This window comes from Atta cephalotes (assembly GCF_000143395.1).
Source record: "Atta cephalotes unplaced genomic scaffold scaffold00008, whole genome shotgun sequence".
NCBI classification, from domain to species: domain Eukaryota; kingdom Metazoa; phylum Arthropoda; class Insecta; order Hymenoptera; family Formicidae; genus Atta; species Atta cephalotes.
The window spans coordinates 2,642,800-2,654,784 of NW_012130072.1; the positions used below are offsets into that span (position 1 = coordinate 2,642,800).

The 11,985-nt window shown below is 30.8% G+C and overlaps 3 protein-coding genes across 3 annotated transcripts; 1 reads left to right on the forward strand and 2 right to left on the reverse strand.

Moving 5' to 3' along the window:
• Window positions 1-541: 541 nt before the first annotated feature.
• On the reverse strand, window positions 542-4,211 carry LOC105627341 (transcription factor TFIIIB component B'' homolog). Its single transcript, XM_012208627.1, has 5 exons — window positions 3,371-4,211; window positions 2,759-3,212; window positions 2,253-2,686; window positions 1,383-1,487; window positions 542-1,236 (listed from the first exon to the last, which is right to left on the reverse strand). Exons 1-5 carry the CDS (start codon window positions 4,209-4,211, stop codon window positions 542-544), a joined length of 2,529 nt encoding a protein of 842 aa, XP_012064017.1.
• A 2,772-nt stretch (window positions 4,212-6,983) lies between these two features.
• On the reverse strand, window positions 6,984-8,637 carry LOC105627146 (protein CLP1 homolog). The gene is made up of 3 exons (XM_012208432.1): window positions 8,539-8,637; window positions 7,394-8,451; window positions 6,984-7,095 (listed from the first exon to the last, which is right to left on the reverse strand). Exons 1-3 carry the CDS (start codon window positions 8,635-8,637, stop codon window positions 6,984-6,986), a joined length of 1,269 nt encoding a protein of 422 aa, XP_012063822.1.
• A 1,269-nt stretch (window positions 8,638-9,906) lies between these two features.
• On the forward strand, window positions 9,907-11,718 carry LOC105627343. The gene has a single exon (XM_012208628.1). It carries the CDS (start codon window positions 9,907-9,909, stop codon window positions 11,716-11,718), a length of 1,812 nt encoding a protein of 603 aa, XP_012064018.1.
• Window positions 11,719-11,985: the final 267 nt, after the last annotated feature.

An 11,985-nucleotide genomic window follows, 5' to 3' on the forward strand; every position in this document is an offset into this window, starting at 1 on the left:
ATATATATATACACACACACACAACCCTGGTATTTTTATAATTAGAAATAAAATGAATTATGTATTCAAGAATAGCATCTGAACAATATATTTTTTGTGTATTATTTCTCGCTCTACAAAATTATTCAATGCACAAATTGAATGGCAAAATAAATACGCATATACAAAATTCCGCTATCGCTTTCTGATAAAAAAATTAAAAAGTAGATTACACGACTCGTTTTGCACATATGTTAATCAAGCCTTATCATATTTAACATCTCCGTTTCATCGCAAAATAATTATATCTACAGATAGAAAATGTTTTATACACAATTTGCAATTAGTATAAAAAATTTGTTTACATATATTTATATATATGTGTGTATATATATATATATATATACATACATATATATATATACATATAAGCGAAAAAAATAAAAATTTATCTTATATAGTTTACATAAATTTACAACAAAATTTAATATCCTATCAAGGAATATTCCAATTTTTGTAACTTTATATAAAGTTAGATTATAATTAAATGCAATGTAAGAGATCATTTTTCAGAATCGTCCACAATATCAATTGGTTCGATATTTTCTGGTTGATTGGTCAAAGATGGCTGATCCTGGTCCGATAGCTGATTCCTAGACGCCATGCTAGATGTAACTGTTGTATTAGAGTCATTGGAGGCAACCATATAAACTTGTAAAATAGTATTTCCAGGATTCTCTGCGGATTCTTTCGAGACGATTACTAAGGCTCCTGGTTCCATTTGATTAATATTTGGTATCATCGACATAATATTATCGGAACAAGATGTTTCCGTGTTTTCGCTATTCGTGATTTGTGTATTTACATACTCTGTAATTTCCACAGCTACATGTGAGGGTATCTTGTTGTCTGCTGGTAATTCTTTTTCTATATTATTACTGTTACGTGTAGTTAAGTCAGGCGCTTGTAACTTTCTTATTTTTTTTGACAATCTGCCAGATCTAGTCGGTCTGAGTTGATAAACTTCCTCAGAGCTGTCCGAATCAGCATCTGTACAAGAGCTGTAATCATCGAATTTGTTGTCCGAACGCTTTTTCGATCTCCGCGCTTTTTTCTTTGCCATTTGTTGCGGAACGTTATTTGTATCGCTACAAATTTCTATATCGATTTCATCGTTTGTCATCGACACTATAGTATCTTCAGTTTCTAGATCGTTGGGTAGTGATCCACATTCTCCAATACTTTCCGCTACTAATCCTGCAATTGTTTGTTTTGGATTAATAAATGTGTATAATCGTATAAAATATAATTCTTTAATATGTCCCATTTATTAAGAAATTTTCTATTGTACTATTATTAATCATATTATTTAATTTATAAAATTAAAATTATATTATACTTACGACGCTTGCGTTTTCTTTGATTTCTGCTCAAGGATTGTTCACTCTTAGATTTCTCCGGTGCTTTTTTGTTTGTGTTTTGTATATTTTCCAGATTTTGTAGCATTTCTAAGGGCAAAACATATTTTGTTTATAATGTTTTTTTTTACTTGTTTATAATGTATAATGTAATAATGTATATTAAAACCTGAAGAAGAACAAACACATACGAAAAATGTTTCAAAAATTAGAAAAATTTTTATTATTTACATAATTACAATTTGACATTTAACTACAATTATAATAAAATCATAAATATGGTATAAAGTAATTTTTAGTCAAAACATTGACTGCGTTCAGCAAAGAAAACTGATTAGTGAGCGGTCAGAATCTAACATATAACTGATTTTTACCTTTAATTCTTTGCTAGATCTAAACTAGAAATTAATTATATTATATTATATTTAATTATATTATATAAAAAGTCATTGAGCAGTTATTGATCAATTTTCTGAACACACAGCCAATTATAATCGAAATAAAAAATACTTGCGATTTTACTATGACATAACAACTCTAAATTATTATATCAGTATTGAGAATAGAATGTATACATATATATATATATTAATTTTTTTTTCTTTTTCTATTGGATTGTCTGGAAAGTTTGTGTCGAATTTTGAAGGAAAATTGAAACGCAGATTTAAATTTTTAATTTCATTTATTAAATTAAAATCTTTTGCGACACGAACTTTCCCAGTTGGGGACAACCCAATATTTAAGAATACTCTCTCAAATAATTTGTCAAAGTTTTTTACACTTATCTTCAAACATTATTTTATATATTTCACAACTAGTATGTATAAAAGTAGAAAAACTTATAAAAGAACATACCTAGTTGCTCTTGTAGCATATCAGTATCAAATTCTCGATGATATTTGAGAGCTTTTTCAACTAATTGTTGGTTAACCCTTTCCTCCTTCTTATATTTCTGTTTAATTTCTTGTCTACTTCTATTTGGAAAGAGTGTCTGCATCAATAGAAAATCCGTACCTACTACATTTAAAACTCTATAAAATTTAAATGTTTCCCATTTCGGCCACTCCTTGCTCCTCTTATGTCTTTTATAGAAACCGCCACTATGGAAATTATCATCTTCAATAGTAACATTATTCGTCAACATTTCTTCATCTCTTCTTACATCCGTCTGCTCTATCACAAGGCTTTGTTCGTCTATTATCAACTGACCATCGGGACCCACTTTCACTTGCGGCGTGGGCATTGCCGATGGATCATCTTCGTCTTCCTCTTCTGGTATTTCCATTGGTCTATAAAAAAATAAAATCAATAAAATTCTTGTACATGTTTTATATTTCATCATTATAATTTAGTATACTTACTGTGGTGTAGTTACTGATTCAGCTCTACGTTCAGCTGACAACTTTTTCATAGGATTTGTCACTGGATTATAATATATCAAGTCGTACATTTTCAACTGACTTCTATCAGGTGCTCTATTTTCGTGTTTTAGTAAAAATTCTCTTCTAGCTTCGGCCAGCTTTCTCGCAGATTCCGAAACTAACGTACGTCTTTTCTGCGCTATTTTAATTTTCTGAGGACTGTTTTGATTGTCATTAATATTAATTTCTTTATTACTTTGTACAGAGCACACAGAATCATTTCGTACGCGGTTCGGCACGACGGATGCGACTCTCTTGCTGTGTTCATCCTCGGATTCACTTGCGCTCGCACCACTTCCTTGTATACTGTTCTTTCTTATTCTACCACTACTGTCCAATCTTGGTGTAGGTCTCATAAAACATGGACGATTCTGTATTATCTTTGTAGGAGAGACTGAAAAATATATATATTAAAGAACATATAATTATAAAGATTTATTATATTGTTATTATATTGTTTATAGAATCTTAAAGATGATATTATTATAGATATATTGATAGTAATCAAAATAGTTGCATGTGTCTCCCAATTTAAATTTCTTTTTATCTTACCAATATCTGTTACTATAGACACATCTGATGGCAGAATATTTTTTTGAATTGATTGATCAGTAACTTTGAATCCAGTAGATGGAGATTCTTGAGAGTTTGACTTTGCCTGAACATGTAACTCTTGAGAATCTGGCTTTGCCTGAACATGTAATTCTTGAGAGTTTGGCTTTGTCTGAACATGTAACTCTTGAGAGTTTGGCTTTATTTGAGCATGTAATTCTTGAGAATTTAGTTTTGTTTGAGCATGTAACTCTTGAAAATCTGATTTTAGTGGAGATGAAGATTTTTGAGAGTTTAGCTTTGCCTGAGCATGTAACTCTTGAGTATCTGATTTTAGTGCAGATGGAAATTTTTGAGAATTTGGCTTTGCCTGAGCATGTAACTCTTGAGAATATGATTTGAGAATTGGAGAACATAATTCTTGGGAATTTAGTTTAACTATAACTGATTCTCTTAAATTGACTTTGTCTTGTTTCTTCTTAGTTTCCTCTTCGACCTTTGCAATATCTTTGGCAGCTTTTTGTTCTAGTATATCAATACAAGATATATCTTTCTCTTTCAGTTTTTCTTGTTCTGATATATCAATAGTGGATATATCTTTTTCTTTTCGTTCTTTTTGTTCGAATGTATCAGTCTTAATCACATCTTTCTCTTTCTGTTCTTTTACTTGTGTAACATCTTTGGTAATTTCTTGCTCTATCTCATTGATATTAGATATGTTTTCTTCATTCTTTTCCTTATCAACATCATTGTCAGTTTCAGTAGAATCCGCTGAATTCTGCGTAGGCTTTTTTCGAACTGGCACAGCAGCTAAAGCTTTAATACGCAACCGACGCAGCATTATTGGATATATATTTCAAAAGAATCTATAAAAAATAAGTACGAATCATAAAGCAATAATCTAACTTATCAATAAAAATTAGCGAATTATAAAATCATACATTTGATCTTGTGATCATTTTTTTTTTTAGCTAAACTTCTTGCGTTCTTTTCTCTTTTTCTTTTTATATTGGAAAAAAAAAATTAACTCCTATAAAAAATTAAACTAAAAAGAAAACTGACCTACTAATTAAAAATTATTGCAGCTTTTCAACTAGATATTCTGTTAAAGAAGAACCAAGAAAGGATATAAAAAATCAGCAGATATTAATAAATATAATAATGTCTCTCTATTTCATGTTTCTTTTGTATCAAGCATCATCACGAGAAGCAATTTGAATATCACAAACACATGAAATGTCTTTTTTCTAAATTCACATCGGATGATAGAATAATAGCATCTTCAACCTTTTGACGTTATACAGTGTTAAATAGTTATTCTATTTCTTCTTAAAATCATTTGATTTATTTTCTTCACAAAATTAAATTTATCCTGATTTTTTCTTCCTTCTCTCTTGCTCAAGCTATAAATATGCTCTATGCGAGATCACATGTACTTGGAGGTTATCTCGTTGTGTCACTCACCAACGACTTATTCCGAATTATTCCGACGAGCGAGCGAAAGGCGGTCTTCGTAGTTCATCGAAAATCAAAAAGACATCATCGTATCTCCGATGATCCTTCACTACGTATATACAAGCGGCTACGTATCACCTTGTTATCGCGGAACACGTGGAATCACATGCGACCAATATGAATTCGACGTTGTTCAAATACATTAGATTCAGAAGTCATTTGCGAACATCGATTATTTTAATAACACTGTGCATAACTCGCTCATCCTCAGTCTTATCTTCTCAACTCGTAAATATATGCGTATCAATGGCTGCGTTCAACAGAACACAACAATTTTGCAACTGTTTTATGATTGCTGCTGAGATAAGACTGATTTAAAAGCTCTTGATTTAAAAGCATAACCCAATCAGCGCGAAGAAAATTTCCAAAAGTTGCAAAATAAACGTTCTGTTGAACGCAGCCAATATGATAATATCGATCATATCTATTCTCTTCCTTATGCCTCCAGCACGATGTCGCACGCAACATGCGATATCCAATGAGTGTACAGCTTTATCGATGTTTTCATTCTAAAGATATACTTTCATTGGATATCGCCCACACAAATATCGTGTTGGTGTGCCAGAATTATTAGGGGACGCGTCAGGACATTAAGTGCTTCTTAAATTATACCTCTCTCTTTTCTGAGTGTTTTTTTTTTATAAAGAAACATGATACAGAAAGAATAAAACATTTGCGAATAAATAGGACCTATATAGGAAAATAAATAGGATCTAATAGATTTGTTCTTTATAGTTGCATTATTTCATATTTTCTACTTTACTAAATACTAAAATAATTAATTGGACGATAGAAAGAATGATTAAAGACATAACAAATCAGCAGATATTATTACAATATTTTGCACTTTTAGATTTGTTTTCAATTTACAATATTTTGCACTTTTAGATTTGCACTTTTAGATTTGTTCTCAATTTACAATATTTTGCACTTTTAGATTTGTTCTCTCTGTCATTGAACTTTTTATACTTTTATATATTGGCTACTTTCAGCAGAGAAAGCAGCTTTGCCACTGTTGTAAAATTCTTTAATGGTTGGTCTTGCTCTTAATTCCTTATTGAATCTAAATGTATAAACCAATCATATTCAAGAATTTTACAACAATTGCAAAGTTGTTTTCTCTGCTAAACGCAGCTATTTTTTTTTCCTGTTCAATACATATTTTATTTTAAATATAAAGCATAATAATAGATCTGTCATTTATTTCTATACTCATTGAACTGGTGCACACAATATGATAAATTGAAGCGAAACAAATATACATTTATTTCACTTCAACTTACATCATGTACACCGTTCAAAGAGTGCAGGAAAACACCTAAAGAACAGACCTAATATAAACATATACATATAAAAAATGATAAAAAATGGACTTGACAGTTTCTATAATAAACTAAATATTTACTATAACCATTAAATTAAATATTTAAATAAATATATAATTTAAATGGAAAAGAATGAACAGCTGCCCGACAAAAAATTTTTCATGCATGAATCTGTATAAATATGTATAAACATACACGCAAAAATATTCATAAACATATATAATTATATATGAAATATGTCCATACACATTACTATTATTATTTCTATTATATTAAAAAGTAATTTTACAAAAGAAAAAAGGATGTATAAACATGTATGGACATATTTCATATATAAATTTCATATATAAATTTTTTACCTGATGTCAAATAAAATAATTTAAAAATTTTGAGACAGTTAATGAGATTGTGTAATGTTCATACGTATATATATTTAATATAATTATTTAATTTACATTGTATAAGTATAGAGAAAATTAAAAAGAAGAAAGAATATTGTAAACGTAACATGGAAATTATTTGAAATTTTCTTGTTTTGTATTTCTTAATTAGTTTTCAAATATTAAATACAAATAGTTTTACAAATAATATAAATAATATAAATACTTACACAAATATTCATAAAATGCTATTGATATGATATATTTTTGCATCTTAAACTCCTAAACTTTATGTAAGCGCCAGATAAAAATTTACAATTTTATCAAAAATATTTTATTTCACTATTTACCTTTATTACTTTATTTACAGTAATAATAAAAAATAATCCAAATTTAATGGCTGTCCATAAATTGTATATCCGATAATAACAACACTGTATTTGGTAATGGTCTAGGTTGCGGGCTAAGTACTGTAAATGTTTGCCTCTCAACATCCACATTAGTCCTGTAAATAAGAAATATATCTTCATAAGAAAAATAATATCAATTATTAATCCTCTGTCTACAATCTTTTTCGACATAAGCGAAATTTCACTTTCGAAAATAAAGGAGAGAGAAAATGATTTCCTCTCCTAAAATAATTATTTGATAATGTAATGGAGATGACAAGTAATGAATTTTTTCATATTTTTTAAAAAACTTAAAACAGAGTAAATAAACTTGGACTGAACAAAGAAAGATCCAAATTGTAGATGAAGGATTAATAATGGTAAATATCAGATTATTGAATATCGAATACTAACACACAAACAAATCCAGCTACATTAGTCTGTACGACGTCATCCTCAGGAGAATCAGCAAAAGAAACAGACAACAAATGATGCAGCAAATTGGGTCCCGGTGTAACGGCCACCAGTTTTGTCAAATTGTCCTCTGCCTTCATACCCAATGGCATGCAAGATGCTGGTAGAACAGGTGCTCCAATTTTGTACAATCTCGCTTCGTTCCACTTTACCTCGAAACTATGTGGATACAGTGGTGTCCGTGAACCATAGAAATATTCTCTAACACCCTGATCTCTTGCTTCACTTCTTTGCGCCTGACTTCTCTCGACAACTCCGCCACTCTTCGGCAGAAAGACTACCTTCACAAAGTCTGGCATATCTCTTACCAATTCATTGTAGAGTCTCTCTTGATCCAATACAAGAATTGCATCCACTTCAAATGCTTGTGCAGCATGAGTGAGCAATTTATAACCCTCTCCTTTAATCCAGCCACATGTATTTATAACAATCCCCGATGCTTTGGCTTTTTTATTGGCTTGTAATCTATCTGAGCAGACCTCTGCTAAACGTGTTACAAGTAAGTTGTATAGCGTTACATTGGTTTGTGGTGATTTGTGCCCGAAATGAAAGACCAATGGAGCTTGCTGGCTGAAACCTTCCACTATATTGGATGGTCGTTCTACCAACAAAGCACCCACAGTCCCAGGTATCGCTATATGTCCTTGACCAACATCAAGATCAACAAAAATTGGTCTTCTGCCCATTCTAACAGCGTAGTTCAATAATATTCTACAAAGTGTAGACTTTCCTACATCACAAGGTCCTACTATCATTGTTATTGGTCCTCTAGTGTCATCCTTCTCTGCTATCTCTCTCATTCGTTCCATTGCTGCATGACAATTTAAGTACAGACCCATAGGAGTCTCCTTTGCTACATAGCTGACATCTGTTTTCCCAACTAATTCAATAGTACAGCCCTGCCAAGTAAAAACTGCAACTTTTGCACCAGCAGTAAACTCATACTTTTTCCCTTTCACCAATTCTGTCCCAAAAACTTCTGCTAAGCCATTCTTTAACTGCAATAACAAATTTTTATGTTACACGATAAAATAAAATAAAAATAACAAATGAAATAAATTCTTTATAAAAAAATGTTTTATTACCTCCAATGTAACTTTTTCATTTTTGCTCTCCAGTTCAAACCTCAATTCACAATCTGGATCCAATTTAAATTCTTGCACTGCAGACTTTTCATCGGCCATTTCTCAATTATTTTGGATAAATTATACAGAAAAAATTAATTACACAAAATCTTAGCTCATCTGACATTAAGTTAACCTTGTGCTAATTTTTTCGTATTTCGCAAATATTTATCAATTCTTGCAAAACAATTATGAAATTTTGTAAATATTTATGAATGAAACGATAAATAACTGGAATGATAATAAGATTGTTATAACATCCAATGCTCTAAAATAATGAACATTTCATACATCTCGTCCAATCTCGTCAGAATAAAATACAGACACTTCTTAATTGTTCTATCGCCGGAATCAGACTACGCATTGAAGAATAATGCCTGTATTCAGTCAGATCTTGTATTTAAGGGGCTTCGCACAATAAAAAGAACGAGGAACAGAGAATAAGAATTTCAACCTATCAGAAATTGTGTATACAATACATGATTTCTGATACGTTGAAATTCTTATGCTTTGTTCCCTGTTCCTTTTATTGTTTGCGGAGCCCCTAAGGCTTCCTTAAATTTATCTTTGGATGCTCAGCAGCCAATGAAATAATTCGTAGAGTACCTAAAGATAAATTTAAGGAAGCCTTAAATATAAGGCTTGACTATAGATTCAAGTACAAATGTTTTAACGAGCGCGTTGGAATGAATAGGAGCTATAATAGGAGCATATTGGAGCATGTTGGAGTATTGGATATAGATTTTTATAAATTTAATTTAATTCATGTTTTTATATGTATAAATTTGTTTTGAATAAATAATATTATAAAATGCAATTAAAACGAACAGACTTGTTGAAACGCTACCAATTGGTATACCTGCCATATATAAGGAAGGTGTGTTAGGTTAGGTTGGCAATCCTGTTACCAATTTCGCCATTTTATGATATTTTGCGTTGTTTTACGCGGTGACGACTTTGTGATGTGATCTGAAAGTTCACAATTTTTGGGTTGGAAATCAAAATAGGAAATCAGAGAAGAAGAAAAAAGCTTTTTACAATTTTAGCTTCAAGAGCAATTATGCAATGCAGATTTATACGATATTACGTTATCATTCGTCACGTAGTACGTTCAGTGGTAACTGATACGGCAGGCATTCATTAAGTTTTTATGATTAGTTACTCATTAATTTGCAGTTTCAATAGTCGCATAACGTTTCCCACTTCATAACCAAGGTAAGTTTATAAACATATGTTACATCACTTTTGCATCGAGAGTAACTTCTATAATTCCTCCATATTTTTTTTATTGATATCTAAAATAAATCTACATATTAAATATATTTCTAGATGCGTAGAAATCAAAGCACAAAGGCTCCAGCTACAGCCTCCCAGCGTATTACTCGTCTGAAATCTCGTGAAATATCTGCCAAGCCTGCACCTGAAAGGAAACTTAAATCCGAAAGAAAAGCTATCATCAATAAAAATGTAAAGAAAGTCAATGTTGGTGCAAAAAATAAAATTTTGCACCTATCAAAGGAAAGTGTATCTCTAAAAAACAATCAAACACCAGTGAGACGTTTACGTCCTCGTCAAACGAGAAAAAATTATTGTGAAGACTCAAGATTACTGCAGCAATTCATTTCACCAAAGCAACAGGACAGTATGGTGATACTAGAAAAGCTGAAAGAAAATGTAGAAGATAAAAAAGTACCTGTATATAAAGCTACAGAAACTTTTGAAAAATCCTCAGAAGACAAGAAGGATGTATATGATTTTAAATTCGACTCAAATGACACTAAAGAAAAAGCTCCTAAAAAGAAATTAAGGAAAAGAAATGTTAACAAAGAGAAAGGCAAACCAACCAAGAGAACAACATATAAAAAAGTTATTGCAAAAACACGTAGTCATAAGATAATTGAATCTCCTAAGATTGATGCAGATCCTTCTGTGAAGATTATTCAGAATGATTCTCCTTTAAAATTTGTGGCTACATCAACAAAGGAAAATGTGAAGAAAATTGAAATAAATAAAGATATTCGGACACTGAAAGAATTGATAAACAAGAATATTGAGAAAGAGGTTGAATCAAATATAGGTGCAGATAATCAGATGATAGAAGTATTGGATGATACTGGAGACCACATAGAAGCACCAAGAGTAGACATAAGTATTCATGAAGCAACAACTCTTTCTGGCACATTTACAGAGCAAATTAGAAAGGAAAATACAAGCAAGCCAAGAATTATATCTATTGAAAATGCAAATAATATCATAGTCACTACATCCCCACCTAAAAAAACTGACATGCAGCCCTTTCGGCCCAAGAATATATTTGATAATAAAACCTTATCAAAGGGACACGACAGCACATTAAGATCTACCATATTGACAAAAACTTTGTCCCCCATCGTAAAGACGACGAGTACTTTTGATTTTGGAAGTCCCTGGCGACCTCCAATATTAACGTTCTCTAAAACTAAACACTTTATTCAAAGTACACCATATAAGGATTTTGAAATAAAGAAAAAGAGCATGGAAACAAGTAAGGAGAACATGGAAACAAATAAGGAGAATATGGAACTAAATAAGGAGAATATGGAACCAAATAAGGAGAACATGGAACCAAATAAGGAGAACATGGAATCAAATAAGGAGAATATGGAAATAGATAAAGAAAATATAGATATGAATAAAAAAAATATAGGCCGAAGAGACAAAGAAAGAAGAAAGAAATCTGTCAGTCCTCTCAAAAAGCACGTAATTCAGAAGAAACTTCCAATTTTAGAGAATCAGACTCCACAGAAACTTCGAGCGGCAGTTGTACAGAAATCTATTGTACAACCAGCACCTGCCAGAATATCCCTGGGAGAAATAAAGAATGTGTTATTAAGATCTAATAATAATGTTGTTAAAGGGGATAACAAACAAACAGTAGAGCCAATTCATACTGAAGTTAATAAGTCGATCATAAAGCAAAAGAAACAATTTGTAGATGTTCTCAATTTTTCCGACACATTTGATATGTTGTCTGAAAGTGAAAAAATATCAAATGTTGAAAATGATATTCCCTTGTTTATGGATTTAGAACCTTCACATTTTTCAAAGGTATTTATTAATATTCTCTTTTTAAAAATAAGTAACCAAAATGTGACTTACTAATAATAAACAAAAATTAAAACAGCAAAACAATCACACGCAAGATGTTCATCACAAAAATTATATATTTAAGATATTATTCGTTAACAATATAAATAAAAACATAAATGTTTTTATATTGTTAACAAGTAATATTATCTTAAATATATGATTTTTGCGATGAACATCCTGTTTTGCTCTTTATTTATTGTTTATTCTCGTTTTGTGTGTGTGTGTGTGTGTGTGTGTGTGTGTGTGTGTGTGTGTGTGTGTGTGTGTGTGTGTGTGTGT

Bases quoted from the DNA above. Each gene is read 5' to 3' on its own strand.
- LOC105627341 (XM_012208627.1), bottom strand. From the start codon at position 4,211: ATGCTGCGTCGGTTGCGTATTAAAGCTTTAGCTGCTGTGCCAGTTCGA. The intron at 2,687-2,758 runs GTAAGTATACTA...ATTTTTTTATAG, and splicing joins GAATCAGTAACTACACCACA to ACCAATGGAAATACCAGAAG. The intron at 1,488-2,252 runs GTATGTTCTTTT...TTTTGCCCTTAG, and splicing joins TATGCTACAAGAGCAACTAG to AAATGCTACAAAATCTGGAA.
- LOC105627146 (XM_012208432.1), bottom strand. From the start codon at position 8,637: ATGGCCGATGAAAAGTCTGCAGTGCAAGAATTTAAATTGGATCCAGAT. The intron at 8,452-8,538 runs GTAATAAAACAT...TTGTTATTGCAG, and splicing joins ATGAAAAAGTTACATTGGAG to TTAAAGAATGGCTTAGCAGA. The intron at 7,096-7,393 runs GTTAGTATTCGA...TCTTATTTACAG, and splicing joins GTAGCTGGATTTGTTTGTGT to GACTAATGTGGATGTTGAGA.
- LOC105627343 (XM_012208628.1), top strand. From the start codon at position 9,907: ATGCGTAGAAATCAAAGCACAAAGGCTCCAGCTACAGCCTCCCAGCGT.